The following is a 22,802-nucleotide window of genomic DNA, read 5'->3' as shown; positions in this document are numbered from 1 at the left end:
CATTCCCAGCAAATTCTCTTGCTGGTTGCCTCCAGGGTGGATGCAATATTATCGATAATGGTATGAAATTGCACATGACACCTTCACTGATAGCTGATTAGGAATTTGTGACCAGTGTTTGTTCTCCATTCATCTGTGCATTCAATGCATTTAGTATATCTTTCCATCCATTTGTTTATTACTATATGTGTTTGACTTCTGAAAATATATATATATATATATATAATATAATATGTGACAATTATTCGGTTGCCATAATAAAACTCAGAGTTTCGGATGTGGGGGTAGAATTCTGCTCCGGCATCTCATCAGTTATTAAGACAATAATTGGAAACTGCAGCCCTAATTCATAGAAGTGAGATATGAGAACAGCTTTTAAGGGGTGGTGCTTAACTTAACTGTTTTCTTAATATTATGTTAATGAGAGATTTGGATAGGAATGAATGCCACTCTTTCAAAAACACCACCACCAGACAATCTTGTACCAGTTTCTGATAAGTGGCCAAAAGATCTATGTTCCTTGTAAGATTCTGAATGAAGGACATTTTCTTTGTGTCTCCTTACATTAACAAATAATTCTGGCTCATTAATTTTCAGTTACCAAAAATAAATACATAAATATAAGAGAAAGTAAAAAGGAAATTCTTTGTGTTCTTCTATTGTCTATTTATCATTAAGTTCAACTGCTTAGAATAAACTGCATTGTTTTGATATAATAAACAGCTTGGCCAAAGTAAACTCTTTAACGAAGCAATTATTACTTATCTATTATCAAATCCTGCACCAACGCCGCCTCCTTAACGAACTAAGCTGATCGAGCAGGATTATTGATCGGTCATTTGTTGTTGTTTAGCCCCAGGTCAGCCTGGACCCAGCACACTTAGGGATGAAATATGTTGCAGCTCTGATCATCTTGTCTTCTGGTCTTTTATTTTATTTGTAGGATTTGGTTGCTATTTCTAACAGAGAGGTTCCCTTATTGACACACATTCAAAGGGTCCTGGCAGACAGTTATGTCCAGGGGCCCTTAATACTCTCAGTCCACCCCTGATTCCAATTTATTTAACAATAGGTTCCCATCTGGGAATGGTCAGTGTCAGACCAGAGACTAACAATTTTCTCAGTTTTAAGTCCTATTTCTCAATAGATCCAGATTCTAGTTCTGGCCATTATTCAAGTTGCTATTGTTGTCTTGCTCTAGGTCAGTCCTGATCAACAGTTCAAATCCACAAAGGCCCCAATGGTTCTTTCATTATTATTATCATTATTATTTTTTTTTTTCAAGCAATTGTACCCAGGACTGAACATGAACCAGCATAGGAGTCTGTATGTGATCTTGCTAATAGTTAGACATAGCAGCCAAATCTCCTCCAGTTGAAGTGGACAACAGTTATAAGATATATAAAAATATGGTCAGGACAAAGACAGCTTTAAACAAAGATCAGCAGCTCAAACAGAACTGGTCAGTGCTGAGAGGACAGCTAAATAACAACACAATGGAACTAGAGCTTAATATCCTGCAAGATCGTATTAGTGGTTGTGGTGGTAGCAAAATGGCTGACCAGATAATATTTTGCTGCGTTTTGTGTTCCTGTGATTCCAGTTGTACACGTACTTGCAATCAGTTCACTTGGTTGTAAGTATGGATTAAATGGGACATTCGGTGAATATTCTTTTCTACTCTAGGCACAAGGAGGCCAGTCGACCCTCAGTACGCAACTGGTACTTAATTTATCGATCTTGGAAGGATGAAAGGCAAAGTTGAACTTGGCGGAATTTGAACTCAGAACGTGAAGACAGACGAAATACCGCCAAGTATTTCGCCCGGCGTGCTAACGTTTCTTATTTCTTTACTGCTCACAAGGGGCTACACACAGAGGGGACAAACAAGGACAGACAAAGGGATTAAGTCGATTATATAGACCCCAGTGCGTAACTGGTACTTAATTTATCGACCCCGAAAGAATGAAAGACAAAGTCTACCTCGGCGGAATTTGAACTCATGACGTAACGGCAGACGAAATACCTCTAAGCATTTCACCCGGCGTGCTAACGTTTCTGCCAGCTCACCGCTTTACATTAGGTGAATATTGACTTCATTTCTTTGGCTTCGGGCAGCATTGCAGCCAAAGCTGAGCACTGTTACTCTTTGAGTTGTTACCTGGTTCCGTTGCTAAACACCAAGTTGTTTTGACGAAACCAACTTTTCACCCATCTCTCTGCCTTCGACACTTTTCCAGGCGCACAAGGCCTTTTTTTCTGTTTTTGGTCTTTCTTCTATGATGGTGGAGTGAGAGAAGCTTGCGTTACTTTTCGAAGCTGCTTGTAGTGTGTAGCAAAGGCAGCGAGGAAGAGAAATTGCTTTTAATTAAACGACTCGCAGTTGTTTGGACATTAACAGTTGGTGGTGGCAATGGTGGTCAGCCAGTTAGGCGAACCGGCTGTTTGGTTGTTATGTGACAATGGCTGTTGGTGTTTGTAGTAGCTATTGCTTATGGTGGTGATAGTAGCAGAGGAACAGATGCGAAAGAGAACAGAAAAAGCAAGCAGCTAAAACAAACAAAAGAAAGAGAGAGAGAGAGAGAGAGAGAGAGGGGCGTGGAGGAGGCTGTCATTGACCACATTGCAAGTAATTCTGTTAAGAAAGTCAGTCTCCTGTGAAAAGTTTTTCTCCAGAATTATTTATTAATCTATGCTTCACAACGACCCTTCCAAATGTCGCCTGAAATATGTGGATATTCAGTTTGAAAGGTTCTCGGTTCAAGGTGCGTCCTGTGCATGTTTATATCTCTCTATCTATGTGTATAGTCGAAAGGAAACCGTTTCCTTCTGACAGCCCCGTTTATATGTATTTGTATGAGTTCCGCAGATACGGAGATTTCATATATATTCCTGCCGTTAATTTCATTTAATGGATCAATTAAGGAAGACTTTGGCGTTCAAAAGTTTGAGATTGAGGGTTTTCTTTAAAAATGCACACAGCAATTCTAACGATGTGCCTTCACTCATCATAAATGTACGTACTTATATTTTAACTGTTGTTCGATACACACACACACACATATATACATACATATGTATATATATATATACATATGTATGTATGATTGGAGTGGAAGGTTATATAGAAGTTGTTCGGTAATTCTGTTGCCATGAATGAAATTCTGTTACTATTTTGGGAGTCTGTGTTGTATCCGTTATCTAATCTGGATTTGTTTTGATGTATATATATATATATATATATATAGAACTGTGTGTTTTACTTTCTTTTTTCGTTCTTTAAAAGTGTATTTGTCTATTATTGCAAGTTGTATGTGAAGTGTGTACTTTAATTTATTCATTCGAATCATTAAAGTTTTAAGTTACATCGTGATAAAATTCGCGCGGGAGATGCTGCTTGTAAAAGAAATTAAAACAAACACTACACGTGTATTTTGTGTCTTTTTCCACGAGTTTGTTACGTGCCGACAAAAGAAGTATTTTAGTCTTTTTTGGGAGAGAATGTCCAAGTTATTAAAAACTATATTTTGGTGTTTTTAAATTCGAATCGTTGGCATTCTCAATAATGTGGAATACAACAACATCACGCGCGCATTTATGATTGCACGCTTGTTTGTTATTGTTTAACCCCAGGCTGCATTGAACGAGCAGGTTTTGAATTATTATTATTTACACATTCGGTCTACCAAGAACAACATTAATGCAAATGCGACCTTCTTTTTATTTTGTCCTTGTTTGGACGGTGAAAAAATAATGTGAAGGAGACACTGAAAGGGTATTTGAGGGCCGCATGGGGCCTGAGAGCCACGGTTAAGAACCGCCGATGTTGATACTTCGTAGTTAACTCGTTTTTGTTTCTTCATTACTTCCCATGTAGAATTCTCCAGTTGTCTTCTGGTACCAATTTCTCATTCATACTCGAACATGTGACCCCTTTCTTTGATTACATTGGTGTTCTATGTTGGGGTAGTGAGGTAGGCGTGTAGAAAATGCTATTGTTGATATTTTATCAGATAACCTTAAACTGATAAATAAATAAATAAATAAAACTATGATGATAAACTTACCCACCGTCTTTTTAACAATATTTCAAACTTCTTTATCTGAAATAAACTACTGTTACTTATATAATTGCTCTTTCTCGCTGGCTTATGTTTCGTGAATGTGTGTTCGTGTGTGATGTCCTTTATTTAAGATAGTGGGGTATGATTTTTATGAATATTTAACTGCTGTTTCTAGTAAGTCAAACAACTTAATGAGGAGACATGTTTCATACGGCCCGCTTCTTGGGAAAGTTTACCCATACCTAATCTAGATATTTTGTCAAATCGGAAACAGGCGGTTTGTGTGAGTGAGATCAAATGCTGGAGTGGCTTCTCTGGCATTGCTTCACTGGACCCACAGGAAGAATTGAACACGGGACTGCAAGGATTAAAAGGTTGTTACTGCTTGCACCATTAAGCTCAGCATTTGTCACCTTTACCGGAATGAGAACCGCTTTCAAGTTTGACCCTGAAAATATGAGGTGCCAAGGGGGCAAGGTTGCTGTTGCCAATGCCAAAGAGATTATTGTCCGTTTTGTTTAATGTCTCCGTGGTGGTTGGTTGAGTTGATGGCAGAGGTAAAGAATACGCACACCACCCATTTTCAGCGTGACCCTAAACACCAGGTGTGTGTATTCTTTACCTTCACCAAGGTGAATGGAAGTATGTTTCTTGAGCTGCTTGGAGAAGTAACTGAACACCTGTGAACATTCAACAGGTTTTATTGTTGCACATAAAGTCAATCTGTGTTGGCCTTTTGCAGTTAACAACAGCAATAATTAATTACAAACTAGTAGAGACACATGGCTCTGAGGTGGTGAGTTCAATCTCCAGACTGGGCTGTGTGTTGTGTTCTTCAGCAAGACACTTTATTTCACGTTGCTCCAGTTCACTCAGCTGTAGACATGAGTTGCAACGTCACTGGTGCCAAGCCGTATCGGCCCCTTTGCATAACATCAGTGGCTGGAGAGGGGAGGCTGGTATGCATGAGCGACTGCTGGTCTTCCATAAACAACCTTGCCAGGACCTGTGCCTGGGAGGGTAACTTTCCAAGTGCAATCCAATGGTCATTCATAAGCAAAGTGGGTCTTTACCCTTTTTATCTACAAGCAAGGAGTGAAGGAAAAAAAAAACCATACCACATTGTTTAACTGACCAATCACATGAAACCATTGTGATTCATTTGGGATTTTAGAGAATAATTCTTCTTCAAAATTAAATGTTTTGACCATAAACACAGTCTCAGTTACAGAATATAACCTGTTAGTCTTTCGGCTGATTGCTTGTCTAAATAGTACCCTACTATCTCAACCATCTGCACTCAAACCTTATTTTAAACCCATAAAATACTAACGAAGGGCTCTGCTTAAAATGATATTTCATTTTGTAATGGCATATGTTTGTATATGCACCACATTTGTGTCTCTGCTTGCGTATATCTCCATGTGACTGTCTAGACATATGTAAAAATACTGATATCTATAGAAACGTGTTTTTGTATTTGGTGGAATATTTTCTTTTAATGTTTACGTAAGTTAAAGCAACTTTTATGTTCCTTTTTTTTGTTTTGTTTTTTAAACTTTTATCATTTGTCTTCTCTCTGTCCCTTTATGCTGGTCCCTCTTAAGCCATTACCTCCCATAATTCTATTAACTGGAATTTTTTTATGAAACTTTGATTTCTAGCATAAAACAGCCTTAGAAACGCGCTGGAATGATCAAAATAACATTTTAAATAGAAATAAGCAAGATACTGGATGAAAAATTAGCAAACCTCATTTGAATATCAGAGAAATATACCTAGTAGATATAGCAAAAAGGTTGGATATGTGTAAATATTGACAGATAATTATGAAATTTGTAATTCTTAAGTGATCTCATATGAATTCACTGGTAGGTAATGGGTTACGGTTGAGGTCTACATCATCTCGCCTCCATACCTTCATTCTATGTCTACCATCTGTTTATTACATATCTAGCTTTTCCTGATTTCCTGTTTAGGAACAGCTTTACTTGAGACTGGCATCCCTGGTGGTGTCTTATAACAACAACCATTGTTATTGTTGTTGTTTTGCCCCAGATCAGCTCTGCTCAAGCTGAGTATGTCTTGAGCACTTCCAGCCATGGCCATTCTATTTACAAACAATATATATCTAAGACTACCTTGGCCTATACATCCTTTGTCTTATAGATAGGCTGGTTATTGTTTGAGGAGAATTTGTCTGCTGTTTCTAACAGGTCTAGTGATCACGTACAGGTCACTCTTTGGCTCGAGTTCCTTTGAAGTAGAGTGGGGCAATGCTTTATAAAGCATATATGTCAGCTTGGTCGGTTCACTTCGATACTAAAAAGTGTGTTGGGGTGGGGGATGCTTGTGAATCAAAGGGTTGTTTTTTTTCATTTTTCCAATAATTTTCCTAAAGAGGGAATTTCTTAATAAAAGATTTCTGAACATGTTATTAATAAGCATGGAAAATCCATTCTAATAAAAGCTATCTATAGAATTAACTATTTTCAACTGCTTTCGTCTGCCCATTCCACCTCTGGTCATGAAATAAATTGGTCCTGTGTTCACTTGCTATTTCTATTAAAGATGGAAAATGTTTCTGATAAAATTATTATGTCTGGCATTTTCTCTTTTCATTTTTAATATTCTATTATCTGGCAGAATCTAAAATGCAAATTACTAATGATAATGACAATTTCTTTAGATTTTTAACTGCACATTTTTAAAGTAGTGATGTAGTTAGCTAAATGGACCCCAATACATGACTGGTATTTTTCCATTAGCTTTGGAGATGTGCCTGGTGGGGCTTCGTATATTTTACCCCAGTGTCACTTTAATGGCATGCACTGCTCTCACACCCAGTAATAATAATAATAATTGTTTCTAACAAAAGCACAAGGCCTGAAATTTGTGAGGAGGTGACAAGTCTATTATGTCAACTCCAGTACTTGACTGGTACTTTATTTTACTGCCCCCCCCCCCCCCGCCCAGAAGGATGGAAGGCAAAGTTGGCCTTAGTTAGAATGTAAAATGCTGCAAGAAGTACAGCAAGGTATTTTGTCAGATGCTCTACCGATTTCTATGAATCCTCTGTTGTAGGTAAAGATCACACTTTTTCCCCTTGAACTGCCAGACTTTGGAACTCCCTTCCATTTCATTATTCTCCCCCTTCTTATGTCTTTCAAGTCTGAAGTAAATTCATTCCTTTTATCTTAACTTCTCCTTCTTTAAAACCCCTGACACTAAGCGGCTTCTCACCTTGTTTGGAATTTTCTAATTAAAAGAAAAATATATGGAAACTAGGCAGAAGCCCCTTTAGATGTATTTATTTGTTCTTGGCTAGCAGACCTAATGCATGTCCCCTCCTTCATAGTCCCTTCCATTGAGGGGTTCCTTGCCAAAAAGACACAAAAGAAAAACCTCTAACACTTGACTGGCTTATTTTATTATGGTGAGATTTGAACCAAGACTGAAAAGGTCCATAGCTAAACACCATGAAGCATTCCCCTCCCCCCAGTGCTTTTCCACATTTCACTCTAACAACCCCCTCCCCCCTCTCTCGTATTTTTCTCTTTAAAACATTTACAGATGATGCTCCATCACTGCTCCCCCCACGACCCCCCTTCACCTCCCCTCCATATCAAACCATTAGCAATGCACTCTGATGTTTTTCCGTGCACCTCTCCGCCTCTCCCAGGACTTTCAGGCCACTTATATGAAATATGGATCATCATCATCACCAGCATCAATCTTCTTATTTGTATTATTTTCCTTCCCGTGCTTCATCTTTAATTCCATTGATTTTTGGTTAATGAAGCTTTCCTCTCCCCACCCCCTCTCTTACCCCCTCCCACCACTTCTGTCTCTACATTTTTTCCCTCTCTTTCTCTGCTTCTATCTTTCTTTTTATTTTTTTTAGCTTTCCTATTTTTTATTTCAAGTTCTTTATCATTTGATGATGATGGTGGTGGTGGAAGTTTTTTTTGGTTTTTTTTTTTAATACTTTAGTTTCGACTTTCCTGTTGTCTTCACTTTTATTACTGTTGTTGGTTAACATCTCCGTCCCCTCCGCCCACCTTCTACTCTCTCTCTCAACATTTATTGATGTATCAGACAACCATCACTCCATCAGAAGCCATTTCTACCATCACATACTTCTATAGTCATCATTATTATTTCATATTAAGTCATCATCATCATCATCATACTTTTATGGTGCAGTATGATATTACTATGGTGATAATGATTATGGAACCCCCCCCCAAAAAAAATCTGAATATCAACAACACCCAAATTAAGCATAATTTGGGTTCTTGGTGAAGGTATTCAGCTTACAACTGTGTCCTTGAGCAAGACACTTTATTTCACATTGCCCCAGTCCACTCAGCTGGCAAAAATGAGTTGTACCTGTAATTTAAAAGGGACCAGCCTTGTTACATTCTATGTCACACTCAGTCTCCTTGAGAGTTACATTAAGGGTATGCATGTCTGTGGAGTGCTCACTCACATACATATATATGACAGGCTTCTTTCAGTTTCTGTCTACCAAATCCACTCACAAGGCTTTGGTCAGCCCGAGGCTATAGTAGAAGACATTTGCCCAAGGTGCCATGCAGTGGGAATGAACCTGGAACCATGTGGTTGGCACGCAAATATATATAACTTAAAAAATGCATAGTAAATACACAAACAAAAAGTAAAAAAAAGAAAAAACGTAATGAATGCACAGGTGAATGGAAAAGCATATATTGAGTACAGAAACGGACGGAAGAGAGACACAGAAGAGTCTGAATTCTTCGTCAGTTATGAACCAGATGATATCACTCAGTTTTGCTCCATATATTTATATATTGGATTTATTTTCATTTTTAAATTCCTATGTGGAGTTTTTATCTGTTTTGCAATTGATCATCAGCAGGATATTTGTCATAATTGTGGTGGTTGAGATAGAAGTCAATAATTGAGATTAGGTTTCAAATCTTAACAGCAGCTCCTCTTCTCGTTTTTCACTTTCTCTTTTCAACTTGAACATTCCGACATGGAGTAGTGATATGCAAAGGGAGGGTGCTGAGAAAAATCCAAGCCCCTCCCCCACTCACCCTGGTTTGCAACCAGACTCGGAACGGTGGTTTTTGGAAATCAAGTTATGGAGACTTTATGCTGTTTCTCTGTCTGTTAGAAATAGCAGCCAGATCTCTCTCAAGGAGGGATGGATACCTTAAATGATGTAGTCATAGGTACAGACTTGATGGTGGCCAGAGCTGGAATTGGAAAGAGAGTAGAACACTTGACAAAATGCTTTAAAACAGGACTAATCTTGTTCTCTTCTCCAAGTTCAAATCCTACTAAAAATAACTGAATTCTTTAAGAGTGTTTTTTTTTTCTCCTTACTTTCACATGAGTTGTCATCACCATTGTCGTCATCATCATCATCATCAACAACATTCATTTTCCCTGCTGGTGTGGCTTCTATGGCTGGATACCCTTCCTAACACCAACCACTTGACAGTGTGTACTGGGTGCTTTTTTTTTTCATTCCCTAAGGTGTCACAGTGTTGGATGAAATTGGGACCATGTCGTTGAGAAGCAATCTTCTTACCACACAGCCATGCCTACACCTATATATATATTTCTTTATTGCCCACAAGGGGCTAAAGAAAGAGGGGACAAACAAGGACAGATAAAGGGATTATGTCGATTACATCAACCCCAGTGCGTAACTGGTACGTATTTAATTGACCTCGAAAGGATGAAAGGCAAAGTCGACCTTGGTGGAATTTGAACTCGGAACGTAACGGCAGACGAAATACTGCTAAGCATTTCGCCCGGCGTGCTAACGATTCTGCCAGGTCGCCGCCTTTTATATATATATATATATATATATATATATATATATATATATATATATATATATATATATATATATATATATATATATATATATATATATATATATATATATATATATATATATATATATATATATATATATATATATATATATGAGAGAGAGAGAGAGAGAGGTATATATATGTATATTCTTAGCGTCTGTCCTTCCTCAAATTGTGTTAAACTTTTAATAATCTTCTGGATAAGCCATTCCCAATTCCTTTATCCTTCCTATTTTCTCCCACATTTCTGGAGCTAATTCCTCTTTCGCCCTCCATCTATCCACATCATGCGTGTTCGTCCTTTTTTCCCCTAACATAACACTCTTTTCCCCTGCCATCAGCCCTTCGTAGCATGAAGAAAGAACTTCAATATTCTGTCTTGGCAATCAATGCTTGCAAAGTGCTCTCGTCTCTCCATTGCTTATAATGTTATTAGACACCAAATGGCTTTTGTCTGTCCTCACCAATCCTTCCACCACTTCAATCTATTCATTGAGATTCTTCATATTTACCAAGCTGTGTTTACTAACAGCTTTTCCTTCCCTGTCATTAGGCTGTTGCTTCTTCCCCCACCTCCCACATTAATGATAATTCCAGGACACGCAACGGTTTCCATAGAACTATAATAATAATAATAATATACAATATGTCATATAATTGAGGGGAGGAACCCTTCTTCTGTTTATCCTTTTTTCCCCCCTTTCTGTCTGTTAATTTATTTGCTTTCTATATTTTCATTTGAACATGTTTATTCTTCGGTGGTGGTCAGGCAACCCATCCTGTGTGGCATAGCATTATTTCTTAAACAATATGTACGATTGTTTATTTAAAAAATCGTCCATAGCACAAACGCAATCTATATATAGCTTGCTTGAGTATTATACAAATTAACCATCAATTATCTTAATCTTTTCTAAGTCTGTCTGTTTGTCTCCCTGGTTGTCTGTCTGTTCATCTGTCCCACTGTCTGTCTGTTTGTCTCACTGCAGGCTTTGAAAGCTTTGACAAAAGTTGTTGTTGTTGTTAGTTGCAGAGTGGCGTGACAGAAATGGTAGATTGCGTGTTACTATTTAAATTACATCCTTTTGCTGAATTACTATTCTCGGTTCAAATCCCATTGGTGCCTTATCATCCTTCTGTAATCAGTAAAATAGAATTACTGTAACTCATCATATGTAATTATATAATGAATTGGAAAACTTGACCAACTGGTATTATCCCAGTTATTGGTCAACCAAAACTCCCTCTACAGATGTTTAAAATCAAGAAGTAAGATGACAAGTTTAATAAACCAACTGGTGTAGACAAGGGACATGTTTCAGTCTTATTAAACCTCCTCGGCAAAGACTTCTAATAAGAAAATAAGAACTAATTGTTGTTTTACTCTGAAGAATTTGTTTGCGTCACTGAAGCTGGTGTGGGCAACCATTTTCAAGAATTAGGATGCATAAGACATAACGTTTATCATCTGGCAGGATGCACTCCTAAACAATTCAAGGTAATTTTTTGTTAGGCATACCATCCAAGAAACTCCAGCAGGCCACAAGTTAGCCATAACTGTGCTGAAGCCTTTGTCTTCTTCATACCCTTTCTGGTAACATACAGTACCACAACTACTACCATTGATGTTTTTTATATTTCTACATTATTTTTTTTTACCTTTTTCTTTTCTATTTTTTTTTCTAGAAAAATATTGATTTTCATTTCTTTTTTTTTTTTTTTTTTAGCTGTAAAAATCCAATAAATTTAATGGGTTGTGTTGTTCTCTGTTGTTTTGCAGGGGGTGAATGGGTTTGAAGAATTACGGAAGATAGTAAAGCAGGGGGCTGAATTTGCCAAAGATGTCGCAAATATTATGCAAGAAAGGTAAGTCTTTTTAGATTTTCTTCATTTTACCTTTGTCTCGTTTTTCCTGAATGAAATAAAGTCGGTGGAAACTGTGAGGAAGAGCCATTGGTAGACTGTTCTTGCATAGATTTTATGTCTTGTGCAGTTCAGCATTACCAATTGGGTCTTGGATGTCTTTAGCAGATTCCATTATGTTGCAGAGGTTTGGAAGGATTTAGTAAAATTAATCATCCATCCATTTTCTCAACCCACTATTTTGGGGATGGTCATGGAGGTGCACTTTCTCCATAGAGTCCTATCAAAAGCAACTGTCATTACACTTTCTGACTGGATTTCCAAGCATGACCAGCTCAACCATGGCTATCATCCAGTCATCTTGTTCTTGGTCTACCCCTAATTCTCCCCCCAGTTGGCTCCTGTAGCTGACTTGTCTAATATATATATACAACAGGTCTGTTAAAATGTTCTGCGGTGACCTTTGTGACCAATCCAATTGGTTATGAACTCATTGACTGCTCTTTCTAGCAGATTAAGTGACCACATGGAGCAATGATTTTCAATCCACACTAAAAGTGTTACAGAACACCTCCAGCTTCTGAAAGGTGTTGTGACATAAAATAAATCTTAAGATTATTTTAAATTGAAGAAGATGAGTGCATGTGTTGCATTCTGCTGTCAGTGCATTAAAAAAGCACCAAAGTCTTCTGAGCACTTTCCTGACTCATCTCAAGAACTCGCAACACACCTGTGCACTACATTGCAGCACATTGTAGTGGAAAACTTTTCGCATATTGAGTGGGGGGGGTCCTTTTTGGCTGGTGGTGGTAGTGGCATTTTCTTCTTTTCTTTTCTTGGTGGAGTAGCAATGCATCAGCTTATCTTAATGAAGGAGACACCACCTGTTGATAACAGATAACAGCGTGTGTGTGTGTGTGTGTGTGTGTGATTGAAGTAGCTAAATGATGTGGACTTTCCACCCATTAATTTAGCTGATTACATTTTATTTTTTTATTACTATTTTTCTTTAATTAAAATCTTTGGTCTGGATGCAATCACAAGTGTCTCTTCAAATTCACAACGATAATTTTTTGCGCTCATTTTATTTTGTTTATTTATTATATAGTTATTCTTTTGTGGCTTTCTTATTTGCTTATTGTTTCTTTTTCTTTTTTTCTTATTTGCTTCTGGTTGTTGTTATTGTCTTTTCCAAGTTTGTTTCTCTCTTATTTTTAATTGTTAATTATAATTTGCTTTCTGTTCTGTTCTGTTCTCTCTTTCTTTCTCTTTCTCTCTCTTTCTCTCTCTCTCTCTCTCTCTCTCTCTCTCTCTCTCACTTTTCCTTCTTGGATTACCCATCTTTCTATCTCTTTGCTTTTGTATGTGTGGATATGTGTGTGTGTATTACATCCAATGACTCAAACATATTCTCTCACCATAATCAGTCTTCTTATCACAATACAACTATTTTAAAATCAACTTCTAAATTAGAATTAAACCATCCCTACATTTTTTTCTAACTTTAAATACTTTATTTTCCCTCATTTTTTTTCTTTAACATATTTGTGCATTTCAAACTCTGGTTCCCATGATTCTCTAGTTTCATGTCACATCTGTGCAAAAGGTTTGTGTGTGTTTTTTAAGGAGATGGAGGACATTTGACTTTTCAAAACGACCTCTCCCTCTCTCTCTCTCTCTTTCCCATTATAATATTAAATGAATCTGGTTTTGAATTTACATTTTCAGTAAATCAGACTTTTTATTGAATATAGTTTTTATTGAATATAGCCTAGGACTATAGCAGTAGAGTAGAAGACATTTACCCAAGATGCTGTGCAGTGGGATTGAACCTGAAACCACATGGTTGCAAACTGAGCTTCTTAACCACACAGCCATGCTTGCACCTACGACTCGGATAATCTGTCTTCGATAGACGTTGTCATCTTTCGAGACCTGGCATCCAGCTGTAGAAACATTGCCAGGTGAGATTGGAGCCTGGTGCAGCCTCCTGGCTTCCCAGACCTCAGTCAAACTGTCCAACCCATGCCAGCATGGAAAACGGACGTTAAACGATGATGATGATACATATTGTTATCCTTGTGTCCATTTTCCATTTGGATCAATGTTCGTTAACCTGTCTTCATAGGTACAGGCACGGTTGTATGATCAAGAAGCTTGCTTTGCAACCAGGTGGTTTCTGGTTCAGTCCCATCATGCAGCACCTTGGGCAACTTGCAAGTTTTTATGTTTGCCTCCTTAAAAGAGACCAATAGACTAAGTACCTAACTTAATAAACACTGGTTAATTTGTCCAGCTAAACCCTTTGAGGTAGTCCTGGTAGCTTCTAAACCCAAGCCTCTTTTATTTTAATCATCTCTTATCTGATTTTGCAATTCTTTATTCTGTAACCATTCTTAAAATTTTGTGTAGTACAAAATTTTCATCGTCATCATCATCATCGTCATCATCATTCTCTTCTCTCTCTCTCATTTTAGAGCTGACATAGAGACAACATATGCAAAGGGATTAAGCCGACTCAGTTCAAAGATCATGAAGCTGTCTTCTAATTCCAGCGGGTAAGTTTAATCTGAATGACCTTGTTTCACAAACACACGTGTATGGTGGCGAGATTAATGTTTCCGCTCATCCTCTTATAATATATGTATCTATCTACACACTCACACCCATTTCCTATCTCTGCTTTATTCGCTTTCCTATATCTATCTCTCTCTCTCTCTCTCTCTCTCCTCCTCCTCTCTCTCAGGTAGGCATTCAGACACACATAATTACATACATATATATACACAGACATGTGTTTGAATTTTTTTTAAAATAATAACATTACATATCTTCTATATTTCAGAAGTCTGACTGACGGCTGGAAAGCTACTTCTGTTGAAATGGATCATGAATCTGAATTCCACAAGTAAGCCTCCCCCCCCCCCCTCCACATCTGATTTTCCTTCTTCTCTTCAGCAATAGAGCAAGTTTGATTCACGACAAGGACTTCGGTCCTTGTCATGTTTGGTGATGGCACATTATCGTAAAGGATATACCATGCCATCACTAGCAAGACTACTCTACATACTTATCATCAGTCAATGTCTGTTTTCCATGGTTTGGACAGTTTGACAGAAATTGACAAGCTGAAGAGCCGCACCAGGTTCCAGTCTGATTTGGCCTGGTTTCTATGGCTGGATGTCCTTCTTTTTATCATAAATACATTAGATTGGGGCTTTCAAAGAACACAGTAGAAACCACTGCAAATGAATGGATTTGAAACAATTATCCAACGATGGTAGACTGTAAAACAAGGAAGCAAAATGCTGCTTCGTAAAAGAAATGTTCCATAAGAAATGTTCCATTGGACTGTATTTGTGCGTTCATAAGCATGGTCATCGTAATTCAGTGTCCACTTCTCCATATTTGCATGGGTTGGATGGAATTTGTCAAAACAGATTTTCTATAGCCAAATGTTCTTCCTGTTGCCATCACCCACCTGTTTCCAAGCAAGCTGATATTTTTCCATAGCTAGACATATTTTTCACAGAAGACTGGAAATCGCTATTTGACAGTGATGCTCATTTACAACCATTGTGTGATGTGTAGGCAAGGGTACACACACACACATACGCATACATATGCAACAGGCTTCTTTCAGTTTCCTTCTACCAAATATACTCTCAAGGTTTTGGTCAGCCCAGGACTATAGTAGAGAACACTTGCCTAAGGTGCCATGCAGAGAGACAGACCCAAAACCAGATGGCCATACCTGCACCTATGTGTATAACAAACTGACCAAGTGGATTTAGTTTTAGACAACCAATTAATATAGACTTCAAGTTCAAATCCATGGCACGTGTTTTGGGGCAAAACACTGAATTCTATAATTCTATACTTTCTGAATGTCAACTACCTTATCTGGGAAAGTCACCTGTATTAGCATGGTGTCCTATCCAGGATAAGATTTTTAAGCTTTCATTTACTTAACACCATCAAAATGGAAATAATTACTAGCTTATAAAAGCTTGATAGATGGGTCTTAAGAGATTTTGTATTTTATTTATTTGTTTGTGATTGCATTTTTGTCATATGATGTAAATGGGTCTTGAAATCCTTATTTCTCAGGCAACTCAGTCGGGCATTATGGGATGAAATATCTAAACCCCTAAAAACGTGGGTAGAAACACAACAGAAAACCCGTCGGCCGGTAAGTAAATTCTGTTCATTCCTTTCAGGGTTTATTCATTTTTTATATCCACACTAACAAAAAAAGAAAAAAGATGTTAAAATGAGACAAGTTAGGGACCACCAAGGATCATTATTAAAGTTACAAGGGAATGTATTTGTAAGGTTTCCCTACTTTTGGGTCACTTTAAATAAAACCCTTGATTCAATAGCAATGTGTACAAACTCTATACTTGGAATGACCAATTTTAGATACTATTGGAATTTACTCACAAGGTATTGGAATCTTATATGCATACCATTCTGCCTAAATAATGGACCTACAAATGCAATATCCCTGCATATCTCACATCTATTTTCATTCCTCCACTTCACTCTCTATTTCGTATCTTATCTAAATTAACTATTGCTTAACCATCTTCTCACACCGTCTCCGGAAATATCCTGGAAACAGCTGTAAGACCTGTTTATAAATGTTCTAAAATCTTCACAGCCTTGGTTTTTTTATCTCATTCTGAAAAAAAGATTTTTGGTATATATATATATATATTTATATATTTATATATATATACATGATCTGATCTTGTAATATATCCAATTCTGTATTGTACTGATATCTGGAGATAGAGCTAATTAAAATATAAGTACATTTGAACATCTAAATACACTGGAAACAACATAATCTGTTACACACACATGTATATATTTAGACACAGCTATCTCTTCCCTCTGTGGGTACTCAGTCTCTTGCTTTGTGAAAATGCCAAATATCGCAAAAATTTCACCTAGGTGCATACAAAAAGCCAAAACCTGAGAGGCAGTGGGGTAAAGTACCGGCTGTGTATAAGATTTGAACTCAAACTGTAAAGGGCATTAACGGAGTCTAACAACTTCATCATCATCATCTGATGTCCATTTTCCTTGCTGGCATGGGTGGGAGAGTTCGACAGGAGTTGGCAAGCTGGAGAGCGGTACCAAGCTCCGTAATGTCTGCTTTGGCATGGTTTCCTCTGGCCTGATGCCCTTCTTAGTGCCAAACTACCTTACAGAGTGAACTGGATGCTCATTGTGTGGGACCAACACCTGCAAGCTTGCAAGACAAGGACCTCTCAGCTGAGAGGGGGGAGTGGAGAGATTAGATTATAATAGAGGGGACAGAGGTACAAATCATTTTAGGGGGGGAGGGGGCGCAATTGGTTGAATCAACTCCAGCGCTTAATTAGTACTTATCTTATCAGACTCTGTAACAATGGAAGACAACCACAATTGGGATTTGAATGCAAAACCTAAATAAAAATCTTGCGCAAGGCATTATTTCATTTGTGGATATTGTCATTTTTTTCTGTCCCTCTTCTTTGTAATTATAATTATCTTAATGAATAAAAAGTGCTGTCACGTTGCAAATAAAAAATAAATAAAACAAAGAATAAAAACGAGGCTTTTGTACTACGTTGAGAAGAGGGTGACAAAAACATGTGTGTTGTGGGGGGGTTTGTCAGATTGTCTCAACGGACAGAAAGTAAGTATGGGAGGGTAGTAGGGAGGTCAGGTTAGCTGCCGTCAGTACACCAGGAATTAGAACTACATTCAAATATTGCTTCTATCAAGCTTATCACAAATGTTGATTCTTGTGTGATAATCATCGTTGCTTTAACATCCTCTTGCATATGTTGGACAGAGTTTATTGAGGCAGACTTCCTGTTGCCAACCCTCACCTGTTTCCAAGCAGGGAAATATTTCTCCAAATGCACACAAACACACATCAACACACCTACACTAAGTATGTTTTTAATTTGCTAAAATTACAATAGATACATATATGTGTCTGTACCTCTATATTCATTATTAATTCATTCATTTAGAGGTAGGACCAGGAGAAAGAGTACTCTATAGAGATTTTATATTTGTTTGCAGTTTAACGATTTACTCCATTTTTGCTCAAAGGAATTCATAGTGTAAGAAAAGAAGGGAATCTTCTACTCACCTTGGGCAAGTGTGTGTGTGTGTGTGTGCGCGCATCTATTAACTTACATTCAGTTTAATGTCTCCTCATATAAATTTATCTTCAGATTGAAGCAATGGTGGAGAAAGCTGTCCGTCAGTTGGCAGATCGCAGAAACGATGAATACAAAGTAAGCTTAATGTTGTTGCTCTATCAACTCCTTTTTTCCTCCCCGCTCCCTTCACAACGAATGTTATGTCTGTCTGTATGTCATTATTTTTGTCTGAAGGCGGCGAGCTGGCAGAAACGTTAGCACGCTGGGTGAAATGCTTTGCAGTATTTCATCTGTCTTTACATCCTGAGTTCAAATTCTGCCAAGGTTGACTTTGCCTTTTGTCCTTTCAGGGTCAATAATTTAAGTACCAGTTGCATACTGGGGTTCATCTAAATGACAACATCTCCAGACTGTTACAATTCACATGTTTAGAGTATGGATCTCAGCTAGGTATACTCTTAGTTGCTTAGCAGCCAACAACTTATGTGTCTTGGAGTAAAGATCATTTGCCAACATACCATGGGAGTCCTGGTTTAGGACGAATGTTGCTTTAATTTAGCCCCAGGAGAATCATCTCCAGTTGGCTATATGACACAATCTGTGTCCTTATATTTTCGAACAAGGGAATCTAGCACCCCCACTCAGCACAGAATAATTGTTTGGCTAGAGGTGGCGCTGCCAAATTTCCGTTTGAAATATATAGTTTTCAAAGTGACAACTAATCACTGTTCTATAAATTAGAAAATTATTATTTTTAAATCTCACGAGAGATATTCTGAGCTGATGAAGGGAAATAACCCAGAAATCGTGATACACAGATATTGTTTTGAGCTGAGTGGGGGTGCTACATTCCCTTGTTCGAAAATATAAGGACACAGATCATCTCATATAGCCAGCTGCAGACAATGTCTCCTGGGACTAAATTACAGCAACATTCATCCTAAACCAGGACTGCCATGTTATATTGGCACATAGTTCTTATCTCCCCAAATTCACTCACAAGGCTTTGGTCACCTCGGGGCTATAGTAGAAGATACTTGCCCAAGGGGCCATGCAGTGGGACTGAACTCAGAACCATGTGATTACAAAGTGACCTTCTTAACCACATAGACAAGCCTGGGCCTATTTATTGAACTCCTTCAATAAAACCAACCCCTGTCAACGTAAATGTGTGGTCTTTAGCCAATATAAGACTACGAATAGTAACAATTACATTATATAATTGATCATAATTTCGTAATGATTCTGGCTGACCTAATTCTGTTTGAATGATTAACGGTAAAACAGCTAATTATATATTAAAGAACCAAATATCCTTCTGAAGTGAACTTTATTTTTTTTCTTGCCTTTCAAGAACAATGAGTTATTGACTTTGAGTTGTTGTCCTGGGATTTGTGTGGCTGCACCCCTTCCGTCCACTTGTGCGTCCATGTGCGGCTGTAGGAAATCAAATACTTTTCAGTGAGTGTTTGTCTAGCAATGAGGCTGCTGGTAAGATGACTTCACAATTCCAGTCCCGCTTCTTGATTAGGCCTGTTAGACTGTGGCCATGCTGGGGCATCACCTCGAAGAATTTTTTAGCCAAATGGATCGACCTCCGTACTTATTCTGCCTTTTAACCCCCCCCCCCCCCCCTGATATTTATTTTATCGGTCTCTTTTGCCAAACCACTAAATTACGGGGGATGTAAACAAACCAACACCGGTTGTCAAACGGTGATGGGGAACACATGCATATATAGAATGGGCTTTTTTTCAGTTTCCATCTACCAAACCCACTCACAAGGCTTTTGGTTGGCCTGAGGCTGTAGTAGAAGACATTTGCCCAAGTTGCCATGGTGGGACTGAACCCGGAACCATGTGATTAGGAAGCAAACTTCTTTCCACACAGCCATGCCTACACATATATAGTCACACGTTTCTCTTTTCTCCACCCAAGAATGAACAAATGGACCTTATCATATGACTGGTACTTATGTTATTGAGTATTAAATGATGAATAGGTGACATCAACCCAGAGGGGTTTTGAAACCCAGAATTTTATGCAAGAGCATATTCTGTGGCAGTCATCTATTCTTCAAACCCCATCATCATTGTTTAACGTCCGTTTTCCATGCTGGCATGGGTTGGACGGTTTCACTGAGGACTGGAAAGCCAGGAGGCTGCACCAGGCTCCAATCTGATCTGGCAAGGTTTCTACAGCTGGATGCCCTTCCTAATGCTAACCACTCCGAGAGTGTAGTGGGTGCTTTTTACAAGCAACCACTCATTTCTTCAATTATTTGTGATTATATGTTCATGTAAAATAAATAAATAAAAATAAAAAAAAAGGAAACCGAAATGAATGTTTATTATGTTTATGGTTGCAGACCAAAAAGAACGCCTTTAGTATGTCGAGAGATTTAGAAAAATTTGAGGAGCAACTTGCAGAAGCCAGAGATGGCAAAGGGAAATACACAGACAGAGATATAACTAAGGTGAGTGTCATTTTTATAATGTTTCAAGCAAAAATCCTTTATAACCGTGATGTATAAATGGATTACTGGACGCATTATCATAAGTTTGTATGTTATTACTGATATTTCATTGTGACCCTGAGCATGGCACTTAAGGGAGCCATTATACAGTCACTTGACCTGCTAGAAATAATCAGACATATCCTTGAAGCCTGCTTGTGAAATTAATGTGCAAGTGGCTGAGCACTCCACAGACACGTGTACCCTTAACATAGTTCTCGGGGGATACTCAGCGTGACACAGAGTGTGACAAGGTTGACCCTTTGAATTACAGGCACAACAGAAACAGGAAGTAAGAGTGAGAGAAAGTTGTGGTGAAAGAGTACAGTAGGGTTCTCCACCATCCCCTGCCGGAGCCTCGTGAAGCTTCAGGTGTTTTCGCTCAATAAACATTCACAACGCCCGGTCTGGGAATCGAAACCGCGATCCTATGACCGTGAGTCCGCTGCCCTAACCACTGGGCCATTGCGCCTTGTTTAAGTGGTAAACAGGAGGAAAAAGCTGTCTGACTGTAAACTCAATTGCAGAATCAAACAAACTCTTTCATCCATGCATGCATAGTTACAAGGAATGTGAATGTTTACATGTGTATAAGAGAGAGAGAGGGGGGGACAGAGAGATTTCATGTTGTCTTGGTTGTTTGTTTGCTTGTGTGTTTTTTTGTTTTTTTTTTTCCTACCCTAAATTTGAATATTTCCTGTGATTCGTTTGAATAAATATTTTCACAGCTGGATATCTTCCTGACTTCCTGCTGTGAAACTCTACAACAAATAGAATGGTGAATGGTTGTTTAGAAGATAGGAATAATGTAACTGGGTAATGTGTGTATGCCTAACTGTTCTTTTGTGTGTCTCTCTCTCTCTCTCTCTCTATCAAGGTCATTGAACTTCTAACCTGAGGGGGTCATGCTGGAGCATTTTAATTCCACATGACCTATTAGGTCTCTTTGTCAAACCTGCTGACAATAGACAATTCGTGTGTGTGTGTGTTTGTGAATTGTTTCTGTCACTGAACTGTGGCCTTGCTGGAGCACTCTTGAAGTCTATATTGGCTTACATTATCCTATGTTTTCTAGAATAATAACTGATATGACCATTTAGAGCAGTTTTTAATTATTTATTTCTTGATTTTCGTTGTCAGTTGGAGAAGAAGTGTCGGCAACAGTATGACGTGGTACAGAAGTGTGACAAAGAATACAGTGAAGCATGCCAAAAGGCAGAAGCAGCTCGACAAGAATGGGATCTCAGCATATTAAAGGTAACACGTACGCTGCTGCTGCTGCTGCTGCTATTTTCTTGCTTCTCGGGTCTTCCTCAGTTTCTTTTCTTTTTTTTGGGGGGTCTCCTGTATGGTGTGGGAGCAGTCTTCAAATTTCATAGCATGTCTTTATGAAAGACTGTCCTGTCCACTATGAAGAACCATGTCCAGATTAATGAACGTTTTTTTGTTTTGTTTTTTGTTGGAGAGGAGCAATCTTCAAATCCCGTGGCTGTAGGAAGAGCCCTGTCCAGTCCTCTATGATCAACCCAACTGACATGCACACGTACCCTTAATGTAGTTCTCAGGGAGATTCAGTGTGTAACAGAATGTGACAAGGCCGGCCCTTTTGAAATACAGGTACAACTCATTTTTGGCAGCTGAGTGGACTGGAGCAAAGTGAAGTAAAGTGTCTTGCTCAAGGACACAACATGCCATTGGGAATCGAACTCCTGGCCTTATAAGAAATAAAATAAAGAAATAAAAACAAACAGATATTATGAAGCCAACCAAATGGGGTGGGTTGGAGGGGATAAAAACATGATATTAGGCTTTAAAAGAAAAAAAACCCAGCCACTGTGGCAACCCTAAATTAGATTAAATGCTTCAGAGGAACCCTTTAAATTTATTGTCATCAACTGCTCCCTGAATGAATAAGTAAATTCTCATAAAGAATATATTGACTAACGTGCTAATGTTTTCAAACAGGGTGCTGCTCAGATGCAAGTTATTGAAGAGGATCGCATCACCAAGATGCAGGAATTACTAAAGGTCTTTAACTCAAATATATCACAACAGGGCCCGCAGTTGTCTCAGGTAAGTTCCTTCTTTACTTTGTGTAGGTTAAGAAGCTTGCTTTGCAACCGGGTGGTTTCCGGTTCAGTTCCCCTCTATGGCACCTTGGGCAAGTGTCTTCTACTAAAGCCCCAGACCGACCAATGCCTTGTGGATGGAAACTGTGTGGAAACCAGTCATGTATATGTGTGTGTGTGTGTATGTATATATACGTATATGTATGTATGTGTATAAAAACGTATCTTCTTATCCCTTAGATGGTTAT

The 22,802-nt window shown here is 38.2% G+C and overlaps 1 protein-coding gene across 1 annotated transcript in view; it reads left to right on the top strand.

The window, feature by feature from the left end:
- The window catches only part of LOC106869150 (nostrin), a 58,772-nt gene that overhangs the window by 23,431 nt on the left and 12,539 nt on the right, over positions 1–22,802 (top strand). Inside the window, exons 2-9 of the mRNA XM_089356956.1 lie at positions 11,721–11,806; positions 14,281–14,361; positions 14,649–14,711; positions 15,914–15,995; positions 18,043–18,105; positions 20,339–20,446; positions 21,626–21,742; positions 22,451–22,558. Coding sequence (XP_089213082.1) covers positions 11,721–11,806; positions 14,281–14,361; positions 14,649–14,711; positions 15,914–15,995; positions 18,043–18,105; positions 20,339–20,446; positions 21,626–21,742; positions 22,451–22,558 — 708 coding nt within the window. The remainder of the gene's footprint in view (positions 1–11,720; positions 11,807–14,280; positions 14,362–14,648; positions 14,712–15,913; positions 15,996–18,042; positions 18,106–20,338; positions 20,447–21,625; positions 21,743–22,450; positions 22,559–22,802) is intronic.

The sequence above is a fragment of the Octopus bimaculoides genome, chromosome 9 (genome assembly GCF_046866305.1).
Source record: "Octopus bimaculoides isolate indiv1 chromosome 9, ASM4686630v1, whole genome shotgun sequence".
In the NCBI taxonomy this organism is placed as follows: Eukaryota; Metazoa; Mollusca; class Cephalopoda; order Octopoda; family Octopodidae; genus Octopus; species Octopus bimaculoides.
Note: the sequence above shows the minus strand (reverse complement) of the source record. Positions and strands in the feature narration are given on the sequence as shown.